Genomic DNA, 24,575 nt, shown 5'->3' with positions numbered 1-24,575 from the left:
TTTGTCATGGTCAAATGTTTATATATGTATGCTTCTATTTCTCAGCTCTGTTTGATTACATTGGTCTTTGTGCTTATACTGTTACCATTCCATCTTAATCACTGTAGCTTTATAATAATTCTTTAGACTGTACAAATTTTTATATGGTCAAATTTATAAGCCTCTTTGATTATTGCTTCTGAATTGTGAGTATAATTAAAGTTTATTCCATTTCCTGGTTATGGAGGGTCTGTTCTTTTAAGGTGAATTTATTTTAAATAACTCATTCAGCATTTACTGCTTTCGGCAGTAACAGATTGATCTGAAAAGCCTAGTCCTGTAATTCATAATTTTTAAAAATTTAAGAACATTTTAAATTTAGATGTATCATTTTTTAAAGTTTCTTCCTTATAGAATAAAAAACAGTTTTCTGCAAATTTAACACTGATAGTTTTCTGGGTTCTAAGAATTTACATGTATTGTGTAATTTAGGTTTTAAGAAATCATAAATATCACTGCCTGTGTGTGTTATTACTACAGCTGTTGCAGCTGTGGTATGAAGAGCAGTGAAAGGTACTCTCCTTAAACCTGAGTTCAGCATTTGGCATTTGTTTTATCTCTTGGGTAGACTTGTTTTAGCTTTTCACTCTTTGTTTTTTAGATCTTTCATTCGTACGTGCCTTTGAGTTTACCTATGTTAATGTTTATGGCACTCACGTTTTGGTAAGTGCTGCTCATGAAGCCAGAGTGGAGAAATTTATTTATGTCAGCACAGATGAAGTATATGGTGGCAGTCTTGATAAGGTGAGCTTAGTTTTCTAACTACTTACCATCTACCATGATACAGTTCTATTAAACCTACAATGGGCTTTTTTCATCCTCAAATTAGGTACACTGTGACACTCTTCAGAGTTCTAGAGGGACAGAACTGATAGAATATATATATATATTCTATCACATGATCATAAGGTCCCACAATGGGCCATCTGCAAGCTGAGGAGCAAGGAGAGCCAGTCTGAGTCCCAAAATTGAAGAATTGGAGTCCGATGTTCGAGGGCAGGAAGCATCTAGCATGAGAGAAAGATGTAGGTTGGGAGGCTAGGCCAATCTAGTCTATTCATGTTTTTCTGCCTGCTTTATATTCTAGCCATACTGGCAGCTGATTAGATGGTGCCCACTTAGATTGAGGGTGGGTCTGCCTTTCCTAGCCCACTGACTCAAATGTTAATCTCCCTTGGCAACACCCAGGAGCAATACTTTGCATCTTTCAGTCCAGTCAAGTTGACACTTAGTGTTAATCGTCACAGAATGTTATTCCATGTTTCCTCTGTTCAGATCAAGTGATACCACCCCAAATAGGAACAACAGCCTAGTCCTGATAGAGATATATTTGTTAATTTTTTCATGCCCCAGAAATCTCTTTAGTTACAGATTTATTTGTAATTTTGCAAGAGAATTGTAAGGTCCAGCCCTACAAGTTTCTGTGAGCCCCTCCCAGCTGGTGCGGAGATGAGAAATTGTAGAAATAAAAGGCATAAGACACAGAGATAGAGAAAAGAGAGTTTGGGCCCAGGGGTCCACTGCTACCCAAATCGTGGAGACCAGCAGTGGCCCCAAAGGCTGGGACACTCTCACATTTATTGAGTTGCAAATCTGGGGGCAGGGTAGGTAGGGCGTGGCCTTGGTGGTCGGAGACTGGGGGAAAGGTAGATAGGGCATGGCAGTGATAGGGTCAAGTATATCACGTGTCATTCAGGTACGGGCTCAGGAATTTCTGGCACCCAAAGTGAGGTAAGGAGCATAATGCATCAGCATTTTTTCCATACTTATCAAGAAAGAACTAAAACATTAAAATTTATATTACTATTACTGATTATCTTTTCTAAGAAAGAAGGAACCAGGTGCAGAAGCAGGACATGAGAGTAGACATGGAACGTGGCCACTGAGGCACAGCATCATCACATAGAGACAGTTAACCCCCGGACATCTGTGGGCCTCCCTGACAGCCCTCAGGCCCTACCACAAGAGCTTGGAGAAGCAGAGTTTTCTCCATATTTCCCCAGGAAGGAGATGTCTCGGCCATTTTGGACATCTCCTTCCCTAGCTGGTTAAACAGCAGGCGCTTTCACAGTGCTGGCGCTGCTGCACAGCCGAGGCAACCTCCAGCAGCCCTCATACGGGTGTGACAGAGGGCTTAAGGCATCTTGCCTTAGTGTCATTCATTTCACACTGTCGGCCGGGCGCAGTGGCTCAAGCCTGTAATCCCAGCACTTTGCGAGGCCGAGGCAGGTGAATCACGAGGTCAAGAGATTGAGACCATACTGGTCAACATGGTGAAACCCCGTCTCTACTAAAAATACAAAAAAAGTAGCTGGGCATGGTGGCGCGTGCCTGTAATCCCAGCTACTCAGGAGGCTGAGGCAGGAGAATTGCCTGAACCCAGAAGGCGGAGGTTGCCGTGAACCGAGATGGCGCCATTGCACTCAAGCCTGGGTAACAAGAGCAAAACTCCATCCCCAAAAAAAAGAAAAAACAAAAACATTTCACACTGTCACCCCAGGTTCACACTTCCGACCTGAGAGGTGTTAGTAAAAGAATTAAGATCACCTATGAATAACTAAGATTACATATGAATAATAACTACTATGGTATATTTCTAGTTACTTTATTTATATGGAAATAGGCTGAGGCCTTTTGCTCCAGTGCTGATGGGATCTCCCCACTACAGTGAAATGCAGATCTCACCTTTTTGTCCCACTCTTGCAAATGTGATAAATATCATTCCATGGACCAGAGCATAAGTGAGTGCAGCTGCAGCACACTGCTTGTTCATCTTTCCCTTTCAGTCAGGAAAACATGTTGGAATGCCAAGGACACAGTGTAAAATTCTTGTATAAACCAGAATCTATTTTTTTAATAAATCGTGCATAAATATTATGGTTTTTAGGCAAAGAAGACTTCATTGTCCAATCTATAGTGTTGATAGTTAGTGTTTGCAGTGACCTCATTTTATTTTATGATTTTTTATTTATTTTGCCAGAGCACATAGTGAAAAAAAATCAAATAGTCCAAAAAGACTTACAGTGAGAAAAAGTAGACCTTGACCACTTCTCAGTTCTCAATTTTGCTTTCAAGAGGTACCATTTTCAATTTTCTGCAGTTTTTATCTTCTTTCTTCATGCACACTGCCACCCTACATCAGCTCCGACACAGTAGCCAGAATGATTTTTAAAATATAAGTCAGACCTGGTCAAAATCTGTTGTTGTTTTATGGTGGCCCTCAAAGTTTTGGCCTTCCTCTAGCTCTCTGACCTCCTCTTCCATTGTCTCTCCCCTCACATCAGCCTGCCTGCGGCTCCTTTGGACACGCTTCTGTCTCAGGGCCTCTACACATGCTGCTCTCTCTCTCTCTCTCTGCTATCTAGGATTGTTGTGCATGTTAAGGAAGTTACTACATGTCCTTGGGAAAACACCAGGCACATAGATTTAAGAAGTGGCTTTTAAAATTTGGTGATTGACATTTCAAGTTTTAATCTGTGCTCTGATTTTTATACTTAAAATATGCATAATACTTTTTTTAATATATATTTTTAAAATTAGGAATTTGATGAATCTTCACCCAAACAACCTACAAATCCTTACGCATCATCTAAAGCAGCTGCTGAATGTTTTGTACAGTCTTACTGGGAACGATATAAGGTAAGAACTGATTGCAGAAGCTCTTGAAACATTTTCCATTTTCCTAAAGATATTTAATTTTTTTTTTATTCTTTGGAGACACTCTTGATCTGACAGTCAGGCTGGTCTCAAACTCTTGACCTCAAGAGATCCACCCACCTTGGCCTCCCAGAGTGCTAGGAGGATTATAGGCATGAGCCACACCCAGCCCAAGTCAGCTTTTAGCAGCATGCTTAGAGTAGAAGGCATAAATTGGGAAAATGTATATATTATAGAATTTTAAAAACTAATTTTTTCTATTTTGTGGACAAAGTAGGACCTACCCCTTATTCAGTTCATCATTAAGGGAATAATTTGAATATATATTTTTTTCTATTTCAGTAATAGGTAGAATGTCACAGCTATAGTCAGAGTGCTGTTGGAGTCCTTTGAGTGGAGGAAGAGGGAGGACAGATCCCCTTTCTGCCGATGTGCTTCTCTGCATGATTCTGCTTTCGTGGCTCCTCATGAATGGGAAGTAGACTTGCCCCTGGTGGCTCTGACACTGTCAGTAGGGGAGCCTTACCCGTATGAATCCTCATCTTGAATCTCCTACATTTGGCTTTCTGCTGTTTGTGCGTTATTAGGGACTGGGTCAGAGAGGCAAGCCTTGAAATTCCTAAAGATTCTCTGACCATTTGGGTTCTGGTGGCATCAGTCCTTTTTACTTTCATAGTAGCTCTTTTTATTTGTAGGGATTGGTACAATGAAGAGAGTCCTTGAGGTGGTTTTTAAAATAATCAGCTAAAAAGTTCTTCAGACTTACAAACATGTGCCATCTATACTCATCTTCTTGTACTAATAAAAGAATGTTCGTCTTCTTCCTTTTGGAACCTCTGCCTTTATCTGAATCCTGTCCTCTCCATTTTAGAAACCTTGCATTAGAAAAATATCTCTTCCCTTTGACCTTAAGGTGTGTGGAATTATTTAGGCAAAAGTGTCCATATTTTGAAATTCTGCTCATCTTTAAAATAATCATTATTATTAGACTTTTCAAAAGCCTTAATGTTGAATATTCTTTAAGTTTCCAGTTGTTATCACAAGAAGCAGTAATGTTTATGGACCACATCAATATCCAGAAAAGGTAAGCTTTACTTCTGAATTCATGGTATTTTTCAGTGATTGCAACTTCTCATTATTTGAAATAACCTCTCTTCAGTTGTTTAAAATAATATGTTGTAAGTTACACATAATTTTATATGCCGTATAACACCACATGCAGATTCCTTCAGATGTAGAGTTTGAATTCTTGGGTTTTAATTCTCAAGCTGGCTGACACTCACCAGCTGGCTTCAACACTTAGCAGGGATTTTGAAGGATCCAGTGAAAATGATATATGTGAAAATACCTTGTGCTTTTAAAGACTCTAAAGCATCACTACTGACATGCTGTAGCTGACTCCCTGTTTGCAGTCAGACCAGTATGTCAGGGTATACAGAAAGTCAAAAGCTCACTAGATAGTGATGCAAGAAGCTTGCATACATTAACTGTGCCTCAGCTCATCTTTATTGTGTAGGCATGAATGTCTTCCAGAAAGTGCTACAAGTAATGAATTTAAAAATGTAGTTTAGACGCTGAAAATGCCTGTGCAGTTGGTTCTATATCATCAAGGGTGATTTTATGTAACTTTGGCCACTCTGCCTAAATTTGGAGACTGGGTTTTCTTGCTTCCTAGCTGGTTGGATTGATCTGTTTGCCCAAAGGAAAGGGCCATGTCATGAACTGCAGGTATTAATATTTACTTTGCTTAATTTTTCTTTGACTCCAAGAGCACTGGAAGTTACTTTCTATAAATTCAGCAAGCACTTAATGCATAGGTGCTATATGTAAAGCAATAAGAGACAAATATTTGCCCTTATAAAGTCAGCACAAAGTGAACTTCGTGATGAGACCAACTGTTTGATGAAGACTTTTTCTGCATTTTTCCACTATTCAGATCATTTGGTCTTCAAGTAGTCTGTCTTTATAAAATAGCAACCTTAGAGTTCTTTTGCTTATCAAATATTATAGTAGGTTTTTTTATGAACTGATAAAAAGAATTAGAAGCAATCCATATGCATATTTCTTAATCTTTTTATCTTATGACAAGTTCAGATTCATACTAATGAGTAAATTTCCAGTCTGATTTAAATATTCTTTTAGGTTATTCCAAAATTTATATCTTTGCTACAGCACAACAGGAAATGGTATGTAATTATTTACCTTTTTACCCATATGCTTTTTTTGGTATGTTAGAGTATTTGGTGACACTCGTTCTTGAATATCATAAAGTCTTAGAGGCCATAGAATTGAATGTCCCACTAAATGTAAGAATCATTTCTCCAGTGTAATAGTTTTTAAAATAATCTGTATCTTGTTTTTATAATTTACTTGTTGAGAGAATGTCAAATCTTAATGACCTATCACAGAACTTTGAGTTATAGCATTAAAATTTGAAAGCTATTTTTATATAATTTTACTTTCTCAAAGGCCTTACTTAAGTCATAGAACTGTAGCTATTTCTTTACAACAAACTTATGGTATAAAATTAAATACACATTTCACAGGGGTCACTGATATGTTTGCCACTTTCCTACTGAGTACCCTTGGAGAGTTTAGAGGTTATTTAAGAAATAGGAACAAAATTTAGAAAAGCTATGATAATTTGTATTTTCAGTAAAAGATTCTGAGATCCCCATGGGAATTGGCTTCTCTGGAGTTGTACCTAGTTGATGCTTTAGGAGAGCTTACCTTTTTACACTTACGATTTCACTTCATTTAATCTCTAGTTGCATTCATGGATCAGGGCTTCAAACAAGAAACTTCCTTTATGCTACTGATGTTGTGGAAGCATTTCTCACTGTCCTCAAAAAAGGGAAACCAGGTGAAATTTATAACATTGGAACCAATTTTGAAATGTCGGTTATCCAGCTTGCCAAAGAACTAATACAACTGGTATGTATCTGTTTAAAAGGGTGGTATTTTCAGAATTGTTAGTGGCAGTAACCATTAATTTAGGCAAAATCAATAGCATACAGTTTACTTAATTTAAAGGTAAGCAAGTAGAAAATGAAATTAATGTTTATGTTTACCATTTATATCTTAAGTTGTATCATCTATTTAGTAACAGCTTTTCAGGAAAAAATAATTCATTAAATGTGCATTCCCTAATTGTAAGATACAACTCATTTTCAGAAATATAAAATTGTGTCTTAAAATAAGTAACAGTGATATATAAAATAATTATATTAGTAATTATGAATATCCATATATATATGAATATACATCTGTACTGTTAATAGTTATGAATATCCATAGGGGACATCAATTATAAATCTTAGTTTAATATAAAGAGGGACTGAACAATAACCAAAATCCAATGTGTATCTCTGAGCTTCAGATGGAATTTAGGTTATAAAGTATAGAAAGTGTTACTAAAATGATGTTCATTTTAGCTGTCTTCCCTGCTGAGAAGCAGTTATTTTCTTTTTAATCAGCCATTAAATACCATTGTTATTCTCTGATCTCATTTTATAATTTGACTCAAAAGCCGTCTCCATTTTGACAGATCAAAGAGACCAATTCAGAGTCTGAAATGGAAAATTGGGTTGATTATGTTAATGATAGGTGAGTAACAAGTTACTCCAAGTTAAAACACTGGGGAAAGGTTGTGAAATCTTAGGTACTTATAAAATCATAAAATATGTGGACTTGACCAATAACTACTTTATCTCTTTTGAATTTTCTGGCAAAACATTTTTTTCCATAATTATAAATGCCATACAGATTAAGTATAGCATTATTACCTACTAGCTATGTGACTTAAAAATTATTGACCTTTTCCAAGTCTGAAGTTTCAAACCTCCAGAGTGAAATAGGGATAATAACGTCTTTCTTATAAAAGTATTTTAACATTTATTTATAATGCATGTGAAATACCTGACCCAGGGCCTGGCATATGAGTCCTAATACATTTTATTTGTTTGTTCATTCATTGAACGTTTATAGAGTTTTTTTTATGGCCAGGTACTTCACTTATATCTAGATCGTGGCTGAAACAAGAAGATAAGACACAGAGGGTTAGGCACCTGGTATTATGGATGATTTTTTTTTTTTTAACTATATACTTGATTTTAACAAATTTTCTGCAAAAAACCTATTGGAAATTTGTGTAAAGAGAAAACTTGGGTTATGGTAAAAATGCATAAACACATATCTCCTAGTATCTAAATTTGTAAATATATATCTACAATGTCATTTTAAATCTGTTTTGTTTTCCAAGACCTACCAATGACATGAGATATCCAATGAAGTCAGAAAAAATACTTGGCTTAGGATGGAGACCTAAAGTGCCTTGGAAAGAAGGAATAAAGAAAACAAGTATGTTATGAATTAATCATTTTGGGGGCAAGTCAGAAAAATTTAAAGGAAAAATAACTTATTCCCAGAACATTATACAAACCACTGGAATACTGTGTTGAATCATTTGTTCTTTTCAAAATGCCACCTTGCATATATTTCTACTCAGAGTCCTATGTTTTCTAAACATCTTGAATTTTTATAAACCAACTTCCGATCAGCCTTCCCATATCTTGTTAGCATTAATAATATACCTATGTCATTGATTCTGAGGTACATATTTTTTTACTTTCTTCGCACTTCTGAAAGGTGTGTCTTCTTATAATCACTGGTGCCTTATAATTATTATTGCAGCTTTTTTTTCTTTTTTACATATATGTGAAATAGTGATCCATCAGTGGCATCTTAGATTTGATGAAATATGAATGCAGTCTTTTTTGTGTCTTGAGGCTTGTTATATTGAAACCAACAAAGGAAATAAATTTAGTATGTGCAGAAAAATCTATTAAAATAAGTACCTGTACAGTCGGTGCGTATATGTTAAAGCACTATTTAGAAATGTATTCATGAGAAAGCTCTACCTAGATGTAGAAAAAAGAAGTGTTGATTCAGAGCTTGGAATACAAAATACTTAAGTCAAATATTAAAAAAAAAAATTTTAATTATCAGATTTCTTTTAAAAAGCTTTTACTGGTGGCATAGCAATTTAAAATAATTTCAAATTAAAAAATTTTTTTTGAGACAGAGGTTTGCTCTTCTTGCCCAGGATGGAGTACAGTGGCGCCAACTCGACTCACTGCAACCTCTGCCTCCCAGGTTCAAGCGATTCTCCTGCCTCAGCCCCGAGTAGCTAGGATTACAAGCATGTATCACCACACTTGGCTAATTTTTTGTATTTTTAGTAGAGATGGGGTTTTACCATGTTGTCCAGGCTGGTTTCCAACTCCTGACCTCAGGTGATCTACCCTCTTGGCCTCCCAAAGTGCTGGGATTACATGTGTGAGCCACTACACCCGGCCACTTTCACATACCAATAAAAGGAAGCTGCCATGTGTAGTGGCTCACATCTGTAATCAAAGCACTTTGGGAGACAAAAGTGGGAGGATCCCTTGAGGTCAGGAGTTGGAAACCAGCCTGGGAAACATAGTGAGACCCTGTCTACAAAAAGTAAAAAAATCAGCAGGGCATGGTGGCACATGCCTGTAGCTATTTAGGAAGTTGAGATAGGAGGATCTCTTGAGAGCAGGAGTTTGGGTTTATAGTGAACTATGATTGCACCACTACACTCTAGTCTGGGTAACAGTGAGACCTCATCTCTTACAAAAAAAAAAAATACAAGGAAGTTCACATAATCTCATTGTGCCTCTGATGCAGTGTTACCATATTTATGTGACCAAACACTGTATTATACTTTACTATATAAAATCACCTTAAAACCAGGGCAGATGACTTATTTCCCATACCCCAAATTTCTTAAAATCAAAATGTCTCAAATATCTGTACCAACAAGTTTAGTATTGAATGACTTTTGAAGTTAAAAAGAAAAAAAATGGTTGACTTTTTTGGCCGGGCGTGGTGGCTCACACCTGTAATCCCAGCACTTTGGGAGGCCGAGGTAGGAGGATCACGAGGTCAAGAGATCGAGACCATCCTGGTCAACATGGTGAAACCCCGTCTCTACTAAAAATACAAAAAATTAGCTGGGCATGGTGGCGCATGCCTGTAATCCCAGCTACTCGGGAGGCTGAGGCAGGAGAATTGCCTGAACCCAGGAGGCGGAGGTTGCAGTGAGCCGAGATCGCGCCATTGCACACCAGCCTGGGTAACAAGAGCGAAAGTCTGTCTCAAAAAAAAAAAAAAGGCTGATTTTTAATTCTAAATTTTTTAGGTGATTTAAATGTCTTCTGAGTAACTTCATTGTTAACTTTAAAATCAAATTGTTTATATTATTACGTAGCCCTTATCTGCTGCTTAGCTGATGGGCAAGACTTAGCTGGCAGGAACTTAGTAAATGTTGGTTAACTGATGTTTGGTCTCTCTTTCTTTCTTTCTTTCTTTCTTTTCTTTTTTTTTCTCTTTCTCTCTATTTCTCTCTCTCTTTCTCTCTTTCTTTCTGTCTTTTGTTTTTTCCTACTAGTTGAATGGTACAGAGAGAATTTTCACAACTGGAAGAATGTGGAAAAGGCATTAGAACCCTTTCCAGTATAATCACCATTTATGTAGTCAGGACAGTTGTCAAGGGAGAAAATTATCCTACCTCCGCAAGTGATATGAAGTCAAGTGGCAAATGAAGTGCTCTCTTTTCATTTGGAATTAGATTCATGACTTTTTCTATAAAATTCAAATGCAGACTGCCTCAATCTTTGGGAGAGTTTCAGTACTGGCAAAGGATTTAAATGTCAAAATTCTTTCTGAAACGCTTGTTCCTGGAAACTAGGAAATAGCAGGCGTAGAAGACTCTCCCTAAGGGGAGCCAGGAAGAAGTCTTCTGGTTCTGACAACCGTGATGGGTAATGGTGCCAGACAGATGGCAGCCTTCACTGGTTTTGAACTCAGCTTCCCAGCCTATCCCAGTACCTAAGAAACTCTCTGAAGTGTTCGTTTTTAGGCAATATAGGATGAGTCTTATGCCCTAATTCACCTTTTCTAAGATCCGATTAGCTATCATTGCTTTAATAGTGGAACAAAATACTAGCATATCTAGCACTTTTTAACTTTTGATAATTTTGTAAAATTGATTACGTTGAATACTTTTCAAGAATGTAAAGTTTTTATATTTTCACAATTCATTGTGAATAAGTTGACCTATATAAAACCTTGTATCAGAGAAATTTATCATGTATTTACTGTTTAAAATGATTTTATTTATAAAATTGTCAATATCTGAATGTATTTAATGTAGAATATGGCTTTTTAAAATAATACATTTTTGCTATAGAAAAATTTAAAAACTTGAGTATGTATTTTTAATCCTTCTTTGCCCTAAAGACTTTACAATGACATGAAAAAGTAACTGGCTACTGGGTGGAGAAAGGGAAAAGAAGCTGGGTGACCCTCGATTAAGAATGCAGATTGTGTTGTGGAGGCTTCATAATTCCTCATTAGAAAGTCTTACACTTTAAAAATAACCTTAATACCAGCCTCCTGTGTGCTTAGGGGTCCCTAAGTCCGTACCTCTTCTGTTCAGTTTCTCGTTTCCCCTTTCTAGAGAGAAAGGGAGGAAAGACTAGTGTGTCAGTTGAGTCTTTCAGGAAGCAGATGCTGAGACAACGTAATGCCTATAACGATAAAAGAGGGAGGAAGCAAAATGGAGCAGGCTGTGCAAGCAGGAAGGCGAACCCGTGTCCATTGTGAGAATCAGCTACTGGCCTTTCACAGTGGAAAGGGCCCAGTGGAGTTCATGGGCTACCAAGTAGCTGATGGGTTTCCTTGAAGAATAGTGCCATACTGGGGACTCAGCATTTGTCTCTGTTGCCAGCGGGTGTGATATTCACAGGTGGCAATAGCTCGGTTGGCCGTGGTAAGTGAGAATTCGTGCTGTGGGTCGCAAGAGTAGGGACCATCTGTACAGTGAGGCCTATTCCATTCAGATGTTCATCATGGTAGTTCTGGGGTGGCTGATGATGAAAGCTGACTAAAGTTAACTGACCAAGTCATTTAATCTACTGGATGGTTCAGTGCCTTTTGCTATGGTGGTTGCTTTCTAGTCATTGTTAACATGGAATATACAGATCTTCATACTCCCCATCCTCTCCCATAGATAGGCCCATCCACACTTCTCCAACCTTTACTTCCTTGTTTTCTGCTTCTCTACACTTCTTCCTTCTAAGCCCCAAAGTATCTAGCCAGGCTGCTGCTCATGACTAAATGTATATTCTCACCACAGGTCACTAGGATACATAGTGCATGAGCAGCTATACTACTTGAAGCTTTATTCTTTGAAAGGTTTTCTCTTTCCATATTCTTTTTAAGGCCACCCTGCATGGCTTTCGGGCAGCCACCCTCCATTGTTGGCTTTTATTCACATAACAGGCCAACCCATCTATAAACTAAGATCAGCTTTTTCTTCTTTCAGTTGGTTGTATGGGACCCTCTATGTGGCTACAGGTATAAAGAACTAATGCGGTGACATGGGAGTCTGGCCTACCTGCTCTTGCAATTTACTTATGCTCTCCCATTCTGCTCATGGTCGATCCCAGATGTGCCATTTCCACCTTCCAATGGACTGCTGCTGGCTCCACCTGCCTCTGAGCAGGTGAGCACATTACTCTGCCGGAGCTGCCGTAACAGAATATCAGAGACTGGGTAGCTTCCACAACAGAAATTAATTTTCTCACAGTTTGGAAGCTAGAAGCCCAAGGTCAGGATCAAGGTGTCAGCAGGGATGGTTTCTGCAGACGCCTCTTGGCCTGCAGGTGGCCATCGTCTGTCCTCACATGATCTTTACTCTGTGTCTAAATTTTCTCTTCTTATGAGGACACCAGACATATTAGATCAGGGTGTATTTTAAAGATCTCATTTTAATATACCTTTTAAAAGACTTTGTTTCCAAGTATAGTCACTTTCTGAGGTACTAGGGGTTAGTACTTCAACAGAAGAATTTGAGGGAGACACATTCCAGCCCTTAGCAGTGGGTCCAAGTGAACTTAGCACATATGGGCAGTTCTAGATGCATGGTCATTTGGTGTCCTGTGGTCAAGCATTCTGGCTCTACCATGGCACAGTAATTTGTTTTCCAAAAGCATGATTCTCCACTGTGCTTGGAATGGTCTTTCTCAGGTCTAACCATGAAAACTTCATGGTTATTCTCCACTGGGTCTCACCATAGAACCCACACTACATCTGTCTCTACCACTGACACCATCAGCACCATAGGGTTTACCACATCATGTAGCCCAAATGGCAGGAATGGTTGCACCCCACCTTAGACCTGCTGCAGACCTCTTTCCCGTCCTAGACCCCTCAAAGGTGGCAGCCTTTTCTGTCGCTCCATATAGGAGCTGGAGCAGTATCCCCAAGTGTGGCATGTGTGCCCTCCAGAACCCAAAGCTAGTCTCTGTTCTTTCTTTGTGAAAGGGGATAGAAGATAAAGCAGTTTGACCTCTATATGGAGGGCATGTTCTGGCACACCCTGACTGTTCGACTCCTAAAAACTTGACTGAAATCACAAGTCCTTGAATCTTCATCAGGTTATATCTCCACCTTCTGGGGTGAATGTGAATTACCAAAGCCATCAGGGTGCTAGCCACCTTTGCTAATTCTGCCTGATCAGCGTGATAGATGTGTGCCATTCTGCAGGACGTTCAGGAGACCCAAGTCTCCGAGAAGAGCAGAACTTACATAGCCCTAAGGTGAAACTGCAAATGCAGCCGGTTTCTGATCGTTTATGGTTGAGATGGAAAAGAACACGTTCAGCAGATCAGTAGCTGGATATTGTGTTCCAGGAGCCTTCTCATCTGCTTCAGCAAAGAAGATGCCACATGAGCACAGCAGCTACCATTGGAGGCTGGTATAAAAGTTTGGATATTTGTCTCCACCCAAATCTCATGTTGAATTATAATCCCTGGTGCTGGACGTGGGGCCTGGTGGGAGGTGTTTGGGTCATGGGGGAGAATCCCTCATGGGTTGACACTGTCTTTGCAATAGGAAGTCCTTGTGAGATCTGGTTGTTTACAAGTGTGTGATACCTACCCTGCCTCCCTGTTGCCTCTCTTTCTTGCTCCTGCTTTCACTGTGTAATGTGCCTGCTCCCAATTTGCATTCTGTGATGGGTAAAGCCTCCCAAAGGGCCGCCCAGAAGCCAAGGGACATCAGTGCTATGATTGTACAGCCTGCAGAACCAAGAGCCAATTAAACCTCTTTTCTTGTAAATTACCCAGTCGCAGCTATTTCTTTACAGCAGTACAAGAACAGCTTAATACTGAGCCGCCACTTAATTGAGCTGGCCTTGACTGCAGTCATTCCCCAGGATCTACCCAGTGCCAGCAGTGGCCAGATTGGTGAATTAGCTAGAGCTTTGGTGGGGGCCTCTCTGTATCCTTGAGATCCTCAAGGGTGGCATCATCTTTATCTCCTTCAAGGTGTGATTTTTGTGCTTTAAATTGAGACAGAGGATCTCACTATGTTACCCAGGCTGGTCTTGAACTCCTGGACCTAAGCAATCCTCCTGTCTCAGCCTTGGTTCGAAAGTGTTGGGTCATGGAGGCGAATCCCTCATGGCTTGACGCTGTCTTCGCGATGGTAAGTTCTCATGTGATCGCTGCTCCCAGCTGTGATTTTGTTTTTTATTTACACTCCCAACGAGGCAGGGGCTCAGCTGAGGCAGGTTTATTAAGTTTGCATAAGCCACGGTTAGGGCACTGGTTGGGAAAAGCTGGGATGCTGACACAAAGATGAGACTGAGTGGATTCCTTTAAAGATGTCTGCAGCTCTTAAACTATTAAACCCTGAGTTTGGTCTTGACCTTCTTCTGGTCTCCCACCTTATGATAAGGCTGTCACACCTAGTTGTCACTTATTTCTTGTTCTCAGCTTTTCCTTACACCTCTGGAGAGCATCAGTACAACTTTTTAAAGACCAACAATTCCACTGCCCTTGTAAGACTTGTTCTCCTGAGCTTTTCAAGTGCCTGAATTATTGTAGTAAGCAGGGCAAGGTGGTCCCCTTCCCAGGTACATTCTCCTGAGTCACCACCATGAAAGTTTTAGCAATTGCGTCGCTGCCTAATGCTAGGGACTATTTGTGCCCCCTGCGCCCCCCAGGATGATATTCTTATGACCAGCCAGGCAGAAAGGGATCCAGTCCAAACCCATCTTATCAACTGTTTTGTTCGATCACTCTTAGAAGTGACTGTGTCATTTGAGTCCTCTGGGAAGTAGTGGCTGAGGCCAAATTAGAGGTCCCAGTTTATTAATGGGGAGGGGAGTTGATGCTTGTGAAAGATATAAAAGGGAAGATGCATAATTGGGCAGGAGAAATCTTCAGGCTGCAGTGTAGATGAGACACCTGTGAAAAGGAAGGGGCGAGGACGAGGGTTGGCCTAGTGAGCCTCGGAATCTCACCCAGCTCCACAGGGGTCTGCAGAGCAAAATATCCTGAAAAATGTCCCACCTGGGCAGAAAGGGCAGGCTTTCCTATTGTGCACAGTCATTGGCCAGGGGCTACTTAGAAATGGCCGGGGGGATCCTGAAGGAATTGCAAGTGGAAGCTGCTGCTAACTGCACTCTTGCCAGCTAAATGGCAAGCTTTTTCTTAAAGGAAAATCAAAATGGTAGACCATTTAATTGCCATTTTTAGAGGAGAAGGGTTCTTGGGGTTTAATTGCCCTCTATACAGACTTTCGTAACCGAACCACTTGTTTTGTTGTTGTTTAAGGTGGAGTCTCGTTCTGTTGCCCACGCTGGAGTGCAGTGGCTCTGTCTCAGCTCGCTGCAGCCTTCACTTCCCGAGTTCAAGTGATTCTCCTGCTCAGCCTCCCGAGTAGCTGAGACTACAGACACGTTCCACCATGCCTGGCTAACTTTTTGTATTTTTAGTACAGACAGGGTTTCACTGTGTTAGCCGGGATGGTCTCAATCTCCTGACCTCATGATCCACCCGCCTTGACCTCCCAAAGTACTGAGATTACAAGCGTGAGCCACCGTGCCTGGCCGCACCACTTGCTTTTTATCCAATGCCTTGCCCTCCCCCACCTCCCTTACCTCCACCTTCATTGCCCCAGTTGCTGCCAGGTTCTGTAAACTCAGCTTACCTAATTTGGAGATTCCTAGAAGGCTTGCTAGAGATGACATTTGAGCCGTGACTTAAAGAATATGTGGGAGTTAGTGAGGAAGCTGAGCATGATTCCAGGCAAAAGGATCATCAGAGTGAAAGCACCAAGTTTTAAATAATGCTGTGTGTTCAGGGACCAACAGGCCATCAGTTTTACTCTAGCGTAGTCATTCCCAAAATGTGTCTTCATTTCATTAAGGAAATCAAAACTATAATGAGATATCATCTGACACTCCTCAGGATGGCTATTATTTTTTTTAAAAACACAGTGTCAGTGAGGATGCAGGGAAATTGGGACCTTGGTGCATTGCTGGTGGGAATGTGAAATGTTGCAGCCTCTGTGGAAACAATATGGTGGTTCCTTAAAATATTAAACATAAAATTTTAATACGATCCAGCAATTCCACTTCTAGGGATATATCCAAAAGAATTGAAGGCAGAGACTGAGATGCCTGCACACCAGTGCTCATGGCAGCAATATTCACAATAAGCCAGAAGGTGGAAACAACACAAATGTCCATCAACAGATAAATGGATAAAACAAAATGGCGTATACAATGGAATATCATTCCGCATGAAAAAGGATTGGAATTCTGACACTTGCTGCGACAGGGATAACCCTTGTAGACATTACACTTAGTGAAATAAGCAGACACAAAATGACAAAAGTGGTGTCGTTCCACTTAAATGAGGTTCGTGGAGTAGGCAAATTGATATAGTATCATAGGTTTACCAGTGGCTTGAGGGAGAAGGGAAGGAGGAGGTATGGTTTAATGTGTACAGAATTTCTGTTTGGATGATGCAAAAAGGCCTGAAACCAGACAATGGTGATGGCTGTAAACATTGAGTCTACCTAGTACCCCTGAATTGTACACTTAGAAGTGGCTGAACGTGACTTTTACATTATGTGTATTTTGCCATAATAATAATTTTTAAAAACGTGGCCCTGGACAGACAGCATTCACATTACCTGGGAACTTGTTAGAAATACAAATTCTAGGCTGGTTGCAGTAGGTCACACCCATAATCCCAGCACTTTGGGAGGCCAAGGTGGGTGGATCCTGAGGTCAGGAGTTCAAGACCAGCCTGGCCAACATGTTGCAACCCTGTCTCTACTAAAAATACAAAAATAAGCCAGGTGTGGTCGTGCACACCTGTAATCCCAGCTACCTGGAAGGCTGGGGCAGGAGAATTCACTTGAATCCAGGAGGCAGAGGTTGCAATGGGCCGAGATTGTGCCACTGTACTCCAGCTTGGGTGGCAGAGCAAGACTCTGTCTCAAAAAAAGAAAAAATAGAAATACAAATTCTTGGGCCCTACCCCAGACTTACAGAATCAGAAACACTGGCGGGGGGCGGGGAGGGGGCAGTAATTTTAATGCCCCCTAATGTTTGAAAGCCACTCTTCTGCAATGTGAGATGGGAAGATGAGGCTGGAGAGGAATGTGGTAGCCAGGTCATGGAGAGCCCTGTCTGCCATGGTAAGATGCTTGGACTTTATCCTACTAGCCAAGAGCTAATTCTGGATTTTAAGGAAGACATTGACATGGTTAGATTTGTAGGATTTATCTATTTTGTAGTTACAAAAATAACATGCTCATTATAGAAAACTTGGAAAACTAATCAATAAAAGAAAATCACCCATAATCTAACACTGGAAGATAATTCCTGTTAATATTTTGATGTATGTCATTTCAGTTTTTGGTGCATTTATACATAACATTTTAAAAACCAAGTAGAGGATCATAATGGACCTACTGTTATAGAGCCTCTTTTTTCATGTAGTGGTATATCATGAACGTTTTTACATATTATGAGATCTTTTGCCATTTTTATTGACTGCAGAATTACGTATTTGATAGCTTTTTCTGGCAATACTGTGGAAGATGAATTGAAGGAAGACAAGATTGAGTTCCTGCAGGGATTGAAGTTATGAAGGTGTTGCAGTAAATCAGGTGGGTGATGATAAGGCCTAAGGCACAGCACTGCAAACAGGGAGAGTCTGGGACAGACGTGGGAATGTTTCAGATGTAAAAACTTACTGACTGATGATACATTGGTGGTGCTGTTTCTTGATGTGGGTGGTGTTTTAAGGTTTTTAATGTTGGATTGGAAAGTGTGGAGGATAGTGGATTACATTTAGGAGATGTTGAGCTTGGGAGACGTTGAGCTTTAAGGGTCCATGGGACATGTTAAGTAGAGATACCTGGTCAACAGTGAGGTATGTGTATCTGAAGCTCAGACTGGTGGTGAGGGCTCAAGATGTAGAGATAGGTATTTGGGAGTTGAATGGCTATTAACATCTGAAAGTGGATTAAATCCCCCCAAGCAGAGTATATGGAATGACAGGGTTGATGGTTGGTGGAATGATTTACGGACAAGCCATGAGAAACACCAATATGTAAGTTGCAGGCAAGCAGCCCAAGGAAATTAAGAAGGAATGGTTAAAAAAAATCACTCCCACTGCTTCACTTGACTAGCCTTAAAAAACAATCCATCAATCAAATTTGAAATAAGAAAGAAGGAGTAGTCGGCCAGGCGTGGTGGCTCACGCCTGTAATCCAAGCACTTTGGAGGCCAAGGCGGGCGGATCACCTGAGATTGGGAGTTCGATAAAGAAGGAATAGTCGGAGGAGAGGAATAAGGGAAGAAATAATGCCACCAAAGCAAAACGAAAAGACGTTCAGTAACCAGCAGACGGCCAGCCAAAGTTCAGTAAGGCAAAACCAAAGTGTCCACTGGTTTTTGGCAACGTGGGGGCAAATTTTCTAGTGTGAGAAGAGGGAGAGAGCCTCTGGATAATACAGATGGAATAGTAATTAGGAATCAAGGGATAGAAAAATGGAATTTAGCCTTTCAATGAGCTGAGAAGAGTCAGGATGGGGCCATCCCTAAGGAAGGCACAGGCTTAAGGAAAGGTCTTCAGAAGCTGCTGTATTTTGTTTTTGGCATGGAATGGACTTCTGTATGATTATAAGCTGAAGAGATGAGCAATAGATGAAGAAAGATCAATGATATTCAGGAGTATGTAATTAATGGAGTACAGTGTCCATGGAAATGGGCTCCCTAGGGAAGGACTCATTTGGGGATGGGGTTGGTCTCATCTTTCTGGATCAGTAATGGCAGGAGTTGAGATGAGATTGGATACAGTGACTTTTTGGGAGGGATGTGAGGGAATTCACCATGGCCTCAATTTTGCTCCTGAAAGTGGGGGAGGCAACAGGAGATAAGTGAGTTTTGTAGTCTCAGAGGAGAATGAGAGCAGCAGCTCTATCACTGCCCAGTGAAGGTACAGCCACGTTCGAAGGCCATAAATTTATACTCTTACAACTACTGAAAAAATGCTGCATTGACCATCTCAGTGTACACCTGTGTGTACACAGGAGAGTGTATTTCTGAAGGATTAATGCCTAGATATGGTATATCTGGGTCCAAAAGTACGTGCACTTAACATTTGAACGATATAGATGAAATTCCTGCACTCTAGTCAGCCATGGGTATTAAAAGACCTTTAATTTCTGTCAGTGGGAAAGATGCAAAAATTGTTTTATTGCACTTCTAAAATCTCTAGAAGCTTGAGTCTCTCTTTGACCTCACCTGCAGATATTGAAGTTGTGCCCTCCATATTACCATCACACTGTACTCATACAATTTACCTGTTTATAGGTCTGTGTGGTTCACTAGACGTGGAGCTCCTGTGGGTGTAATCACCACCCTGTTCCCAGACCTAGATATTCAGCATTTTTATTCATTTACAGGTTTTTTAAAGAGTAGGGCGTTTGCCACTGTCTGTCTCTCAATTTCTCTCTCCCTCTCTCTCCTGCATCCTCCCTCCTCACACACATATTTTCTCCTCCCTCCACGCCCCAGGACGAATCTCTTGCATTTTTACACCCCATTTGACTGCATAAAGCTCACTTTCTCCTTCAGATCTCACACTGTAAGAAAGAGGTGAACCAGTTTTCCAAGTCTTCTGTCTGATTGCACTTTTGTTTTGTTATTGTTTAGAAAGACTGACTGTTAATTCTCACTTTGGTGCTTCTTTATAGAAACTTCTATCCTTGATGAATTATTATTTGATCCTTCCTTAGCTTTAATAGCATTTTTAATACTGTCGTGTTTTATAGCTAAACTCACTATGCTTTAATTGCCATACTCTTAAAAATAATGTTACCCAGTGATAAACAATTATATTTTACCAATGTAACCTTTCTGTCCCAAATTTAGGAAGTGGAAGCCCCCTTTTATTATCTCTACTTAAGTAAATTTTGAAGAGCAAAAGAAGCAGTTCTAGTTCATCTATTTCCCCTGGCTCCAAACGACAGGCAGATCTCATTTTATTGTGCTTCACATTATTGTGCTTTGCAGATAATTGTGTTTTTCATACATTGAAGATTGGTGGCAACCGTGAGTCACGCAAGTCTATGGCACCATTTTTCCAACAGCATGTGCTTACTTCATATTTCTGTCACACTTTGGCAATTCTTATAACATTTCAAACTTTTTCATTATTATATCTATTATGGTAGTCTGTGATCAGTGATCTTGGGTGTTCCTAGAATAATTGTTTGGGGTACCACATATTATGCCCGTATAATATGGGCCAACTTAATTGATAAATGTTGTGTTATGTTCTGCTCTACTAATGGGCCTTTCTCCCATCTCTCTCCCCCTTTTTGGGCCTTCCTATCCCCTGAGACAATATTGCAATTAGTCCAGTTAATAACACTACAATGAGCTGGGCACAGTGGCTCACACCTGTAATCTCAGCACTTTGGGAGGCCAAGGTGGGTGGATCACCTGAGGTCAGGAGTTCCAGACCAGCCTGGCCAACATGACAAAACCCCATCTCTACTAAAAATATAAAAATTAGCCGGGTGTGGTGACAGGCACCTGTAATCCTAGCTACTCGGGAGGCTGAGGCAGGATAATTGCTTGAACCTGGGAGGCAGAGGTTGCAGTGAGCCAAGATCGTGCCACTGCACTCCAGCCTGGGTGACAAGAGCGAAAACTCCATCTCAAGAAAAAAAAATTAGCTGGGTGTGGTGGCACACATGTAATTCCAGTTACTTGTGAGACTGAGGCATGAGAATTGCTTGAACCCAAGAGGCAGAGGTTGCAGTGAGCCAAGATCGTGCCACTGCACTCCAGCCTGGGTGGCAGCAAGACTCTGTCTCAAACAAACAAACAACAACAACAGCAAAACCCTACGATGGCTTCTAAGTTTTCAAGTAAAGAGTCACACATCTCTCACTTTAAATCAAAACTAGAATGATTGAGCTTAGTGTGGAAGGCATTTTAAAAGTCGACACAGACCAAAAGCTAAGCCTCTTGTACCAGTTAGCCAAGTTGTGAGTGCAAAGGAAAAGTTCTTGCAGGAAATTAACAGAGATGCTCTAGTGAACACATGAATGATAGGAAAGTGAAATAGCCGTATTGCTAATGTGAAGAAAGTTTGAGTTTTATAGATAGAGGATCAAACCATCCACAACATTTCATTTTTTTTTTCAGTTGGAGATGGAGTTTGTTTCTGTTACCCAGGCTGGAGTGCAGTGGCACGATCTCAGTTCACTGTATCCTCTGCCTCCTGGGTTCAAGCAATTCTCTTGTCTCAGCCTTCCAAGTAGTGGGGATTACAGGCGTCTGCCACCACACTCGACTAATTTTTGTAGTTTTGGTAGAGGCAGGGTTTTACCATGTTGGCCAGGCTGATCTGGAACTCCTGACCTCAAGTGATCTGCCTGCCTCAGCCTCTCAGGTGCTGGAATTACAGGTGTGAGCCACTGCTCCGACCCCATAACAATTCTTTAAGCCAAAACCTAATCCAGAGCAAGGCCCAACTCTTCAGTCCTGTGAAAGCTGAGAGAGGTGAGGAAGCTGCAGAAGAAAAGTTGGAAGCTAGCAGAGGTTCATGAGACTCAAAGAAAGAAACTGTTTCTGTAACATATAAGTGCATGGTGAGCAGCAAGGGCTGAGGGAGAGGTTGCGGCACATCATCCAGAAGATCTAGATAAGGTCACTGATGAGGGTCCAGTGATGAGGGTACACTAAACCACAGATTTTCAATGTAGGCAATATAACCTTCTATTAGAAGATGTCATCCAGGACTTTCATAGTTAGAGAAGAGAAGTCAATGCCTGACTTCAAAGTTTCAGAGGACTCTTTTAATGGGGGCTAATGTAGCTGGTGGCTATAAGTTGAAGCCAATATTCATTGAGCATTCTGAAAATCCTGAGGCCCTTAAGAATTATGCTAAATCGGCCAAGTGTGGTGGCTCACGCCTGTAATCCCAGCACTTTGGGAGGCTGAGGCGGGTGGATCACGAGATCAAGAGATCGCGATCATCCTGGCCAACATGGTGAAACCCCATCTCTACTAAAAAATACAAAAATTAGCTGGGTGTGGTGGGGTGCGCCTGTAGTCCCACCTACTTGGGAGGCTGAGACAGGAGAATTGCTTGAACCCAGGAGGCAGAAATTGCAGTGAGCCAAGGTTGTGCCACTGTACTCCAGCCTGGGGCCTGGCGACAGAGCAAGACTCTGTCTCAAAAAAAAAAAAAAAGAATTATGCTAAATCGGCCAGGCATAGTGGCTCACGGCTGTAACCCCAGCACTTTGAGAGACTGAGGAGGGCAGATCACCTGAGGACAGGAGTTTGAGACCAGCCTGACCAACATGGAGAAACCCTGTATCTACTAAAAATACAAAATTAGCTGGGTATGGTGGCACATGCCTGTAATTCCAGCTACTCGGGAGGTGGAGATTGCAGTGAGCCAAGATTGCGCCATTGCACTCCAGCCTGGGCAAGAAGAGCAAAACTATGTCTAAAAGAAAAATTATGCTAAATCTACACTTCCTGTGGTCTAAAAATGATACAACAAAGCCTAGATGACTTGAAAGATTTCTTTCAAAATATTACTGCTCATTGACAAGGCACCTAGTTACCCAAGAGGTATGATATAGATTTACAAGGATATGAATGTTTCATGCATGCCAACACAACTTCTATTCTGTACCTCATGGATCAAGGAGTAATTCTGACTTTCAAGTTTTATTATTTAAGAAATAAGTTGTGTATAGTTGCCATAGGTAGTGATTCCTCTGATGGATCTGGACAAAGGGTAGAATTCACCATTCCAAATGCCATTAAGAACATAAGAAGGTCAGTCTATATTAACAGGAGTTTGAACGAAGTGGATTCCAACCCTCATGGATGACTTTGAGGGGTTCAGCACCTCAGTGGAGGAAGGAAGTAACTGCGTGTGTGGTAGAAATACCAGGAGAACCAGATTTAGAAGTGGAGTCTGATGATGTGGCTGAATTGCTGCAGTCTCACGATCAAACTTCAACAGAGGAGTAGTTGCTTTTTACGGATGAGCAAAAAAAGTGGCTTCCTGAGATGGAGCCTACTCCTGGTGAAGATGCTGTGAGTGAAATGACAACAAAGGATACAGACTATTGCATAAACTTGGTTGATAAAACAGCAGCAGGGTTTGAGAGTTTTGACTCTAATTTTGAAAGACGTTCCGTGGGTAAATGCAATCAAACGGCGTGGCTCGCTATGGAGAAATCTTTCGCAAAAGGAAAGAGTCAATGCAGCAGACTTCATCATTGTCTTATTTTACAACTACCACAACCACCTCAGTCTTCAGCAACCGCTGATAAATCAGCAGCCATCAACATCAAGGCCAGACCTTCTGCTATGACTCACTAAAGCCTCAGATGATTGTTAGCATTTTTTAGCAATAAAATATTTTAATTGAGTTACACGTACATTGAGTTTGTACACATAATGCTATTGCACACTTAATAGACTACAATATCATGTAAACATAACATATGCACTGGGAAACTAAAATATTTCTGTGACTTGCTTTATTGCAATATTCACCTTATTGCAGTGGTCTGGAACTATCTCCAAGGTATCCTTGTTCTGGAAAGCTCTCCAATTGCGTGTCTAATAACGGTTCTATACTTTGCCTAGTCCCTCATCTATTGACTTGAAATGAAAACATTGCTCTCTTAATGAAGATCGTTGTGAGAATTAACTGTAGGGGTAGGAGAGGAGGGAAAGCATATTTTTTAGGTTGTAAGCCTGAATGAGAAATTGTACATAAAATAAGCCAGATAAGCTCTTGTAAAACATATTTCTATTTCCAGAAAAATTTAAAATGGCTCTGGAGCTCTGCCCTTCACATTTGTTTAACTGAATAAACTTAAGTGAAAATATAAAGCAATGTTTCTTTGCTGAGAAGAAAAATTTCTAAAGGAAAGTGGCCATTATAGCTATTTGGATATTAGATGTCAAATGAAGACTCTATATGTTAATATTTAGAAAATGCACATTTCTCTTAAATTGATTTCCTGCTCTGCAGGGTTTTCTTTTGCTCTTGTAATATTCTTTTTTTTTTTTTTTTTTTTTTTTTGAGATGGAGTCTCACTCTATCACCCAGGCCAGAGTGCAGTGGCACGATCTCAGCTCACTGCAACTTCAACCTCTCGGGTCAAGCAATTCTCTGCCTCAGCCTCCCAAGTAGCTGGGATTACAGGTGCCCGTCACCATGCCCAGCTAATTTTTTGTATTTTTAGTAGAGACAGGGTTTCATCATCTTGCTAGGCTGGTCTTGAACTCCTGACCTTGCGACCCACCTGCCTCGGCCTCCCAAAGTGCTAGGATTACAGGCGTGAGCCACCATGCCTGGCTTGCTCTTGTAATACTCTAAATAAGTATGCTACCTCTGACTTATTCTGCAAATATTTCAGCAGCATTCATA

At 40.6% G+C, this 24,575-nt stretch overlaps 1 protein-coding gene across 4 annotated transcripts in view; it reads left to right on the top strand.

Moving 5' to 3' along the window:
* TGDS (TDP-glucose 4,6-dehydratase) overlaps positions 1-23,564 on the top strand; it is a 31,202-nt gene extending 7,638 nt beyond the window's left edge. For 2 of the 4 annotated variants that reach the window (XM_054242166.2, XM_078366607.1), the window contains exons 5-12: positions 641-783; positions 3,580-3,678; positions 4,721-4,780; positions 5,839-5,882; positions 6,465-6,630; positions 7,244-7,302; positions 7,958-8,055; positions 10,172-10,985. In XM_054242166.2, the coding sequence (XP_054098141.1) occupies positions 641-783; positions 3,580-3,678; positions 4,721-4,780; positions 5,839-5,882; positions 6,465-6,630; positions 7,244-7,302; positions 7,958-8,055; positions 10,172-10,242 (740 nt within the window). In that variant the 3' untranslated portion in view covers positions 10,243-10,985. Of the gene's footprint in view, positions 1-640; positions 784-3,579; positions 3,679-4,720; positions 4,781-5,838; positions 5,883-6,464; positions 6,631-7,243; positions 7,303-7,957; positions 8,056-10,171; positions 10,986-13,223; positions 13,907-17,664 lie in introns of those variants that run through there. The other 2 variants (XR_008475199.2, XM_017969953.4) reach the window with 2 other exon arrangements.
* The last annotated feature ends 1,011 nt before the right edge of the window (positions 23,565-24,575 follow it).

The sequence above is a fragment of the Callithrix jacchus genome, chromosome 1, assembly GCF_049354715.1.
Source record: "Callithrix jacchus isolate 240 chromosome 1, calJac240_pri, whole genome shotgun sequence".
In the NCBI taxonomy this organism is placed as follows: domain Eukaryota; kingdom Metazoa; phylum Chordata; class Mammalia; order Primates; family Cebidae; genus Callithrix; species Callithrix jacchus.
Note: the sequence above shows the minus strand (reverse complement) of the source record. Positions and strands in the feature narration are given on the sequence as shown.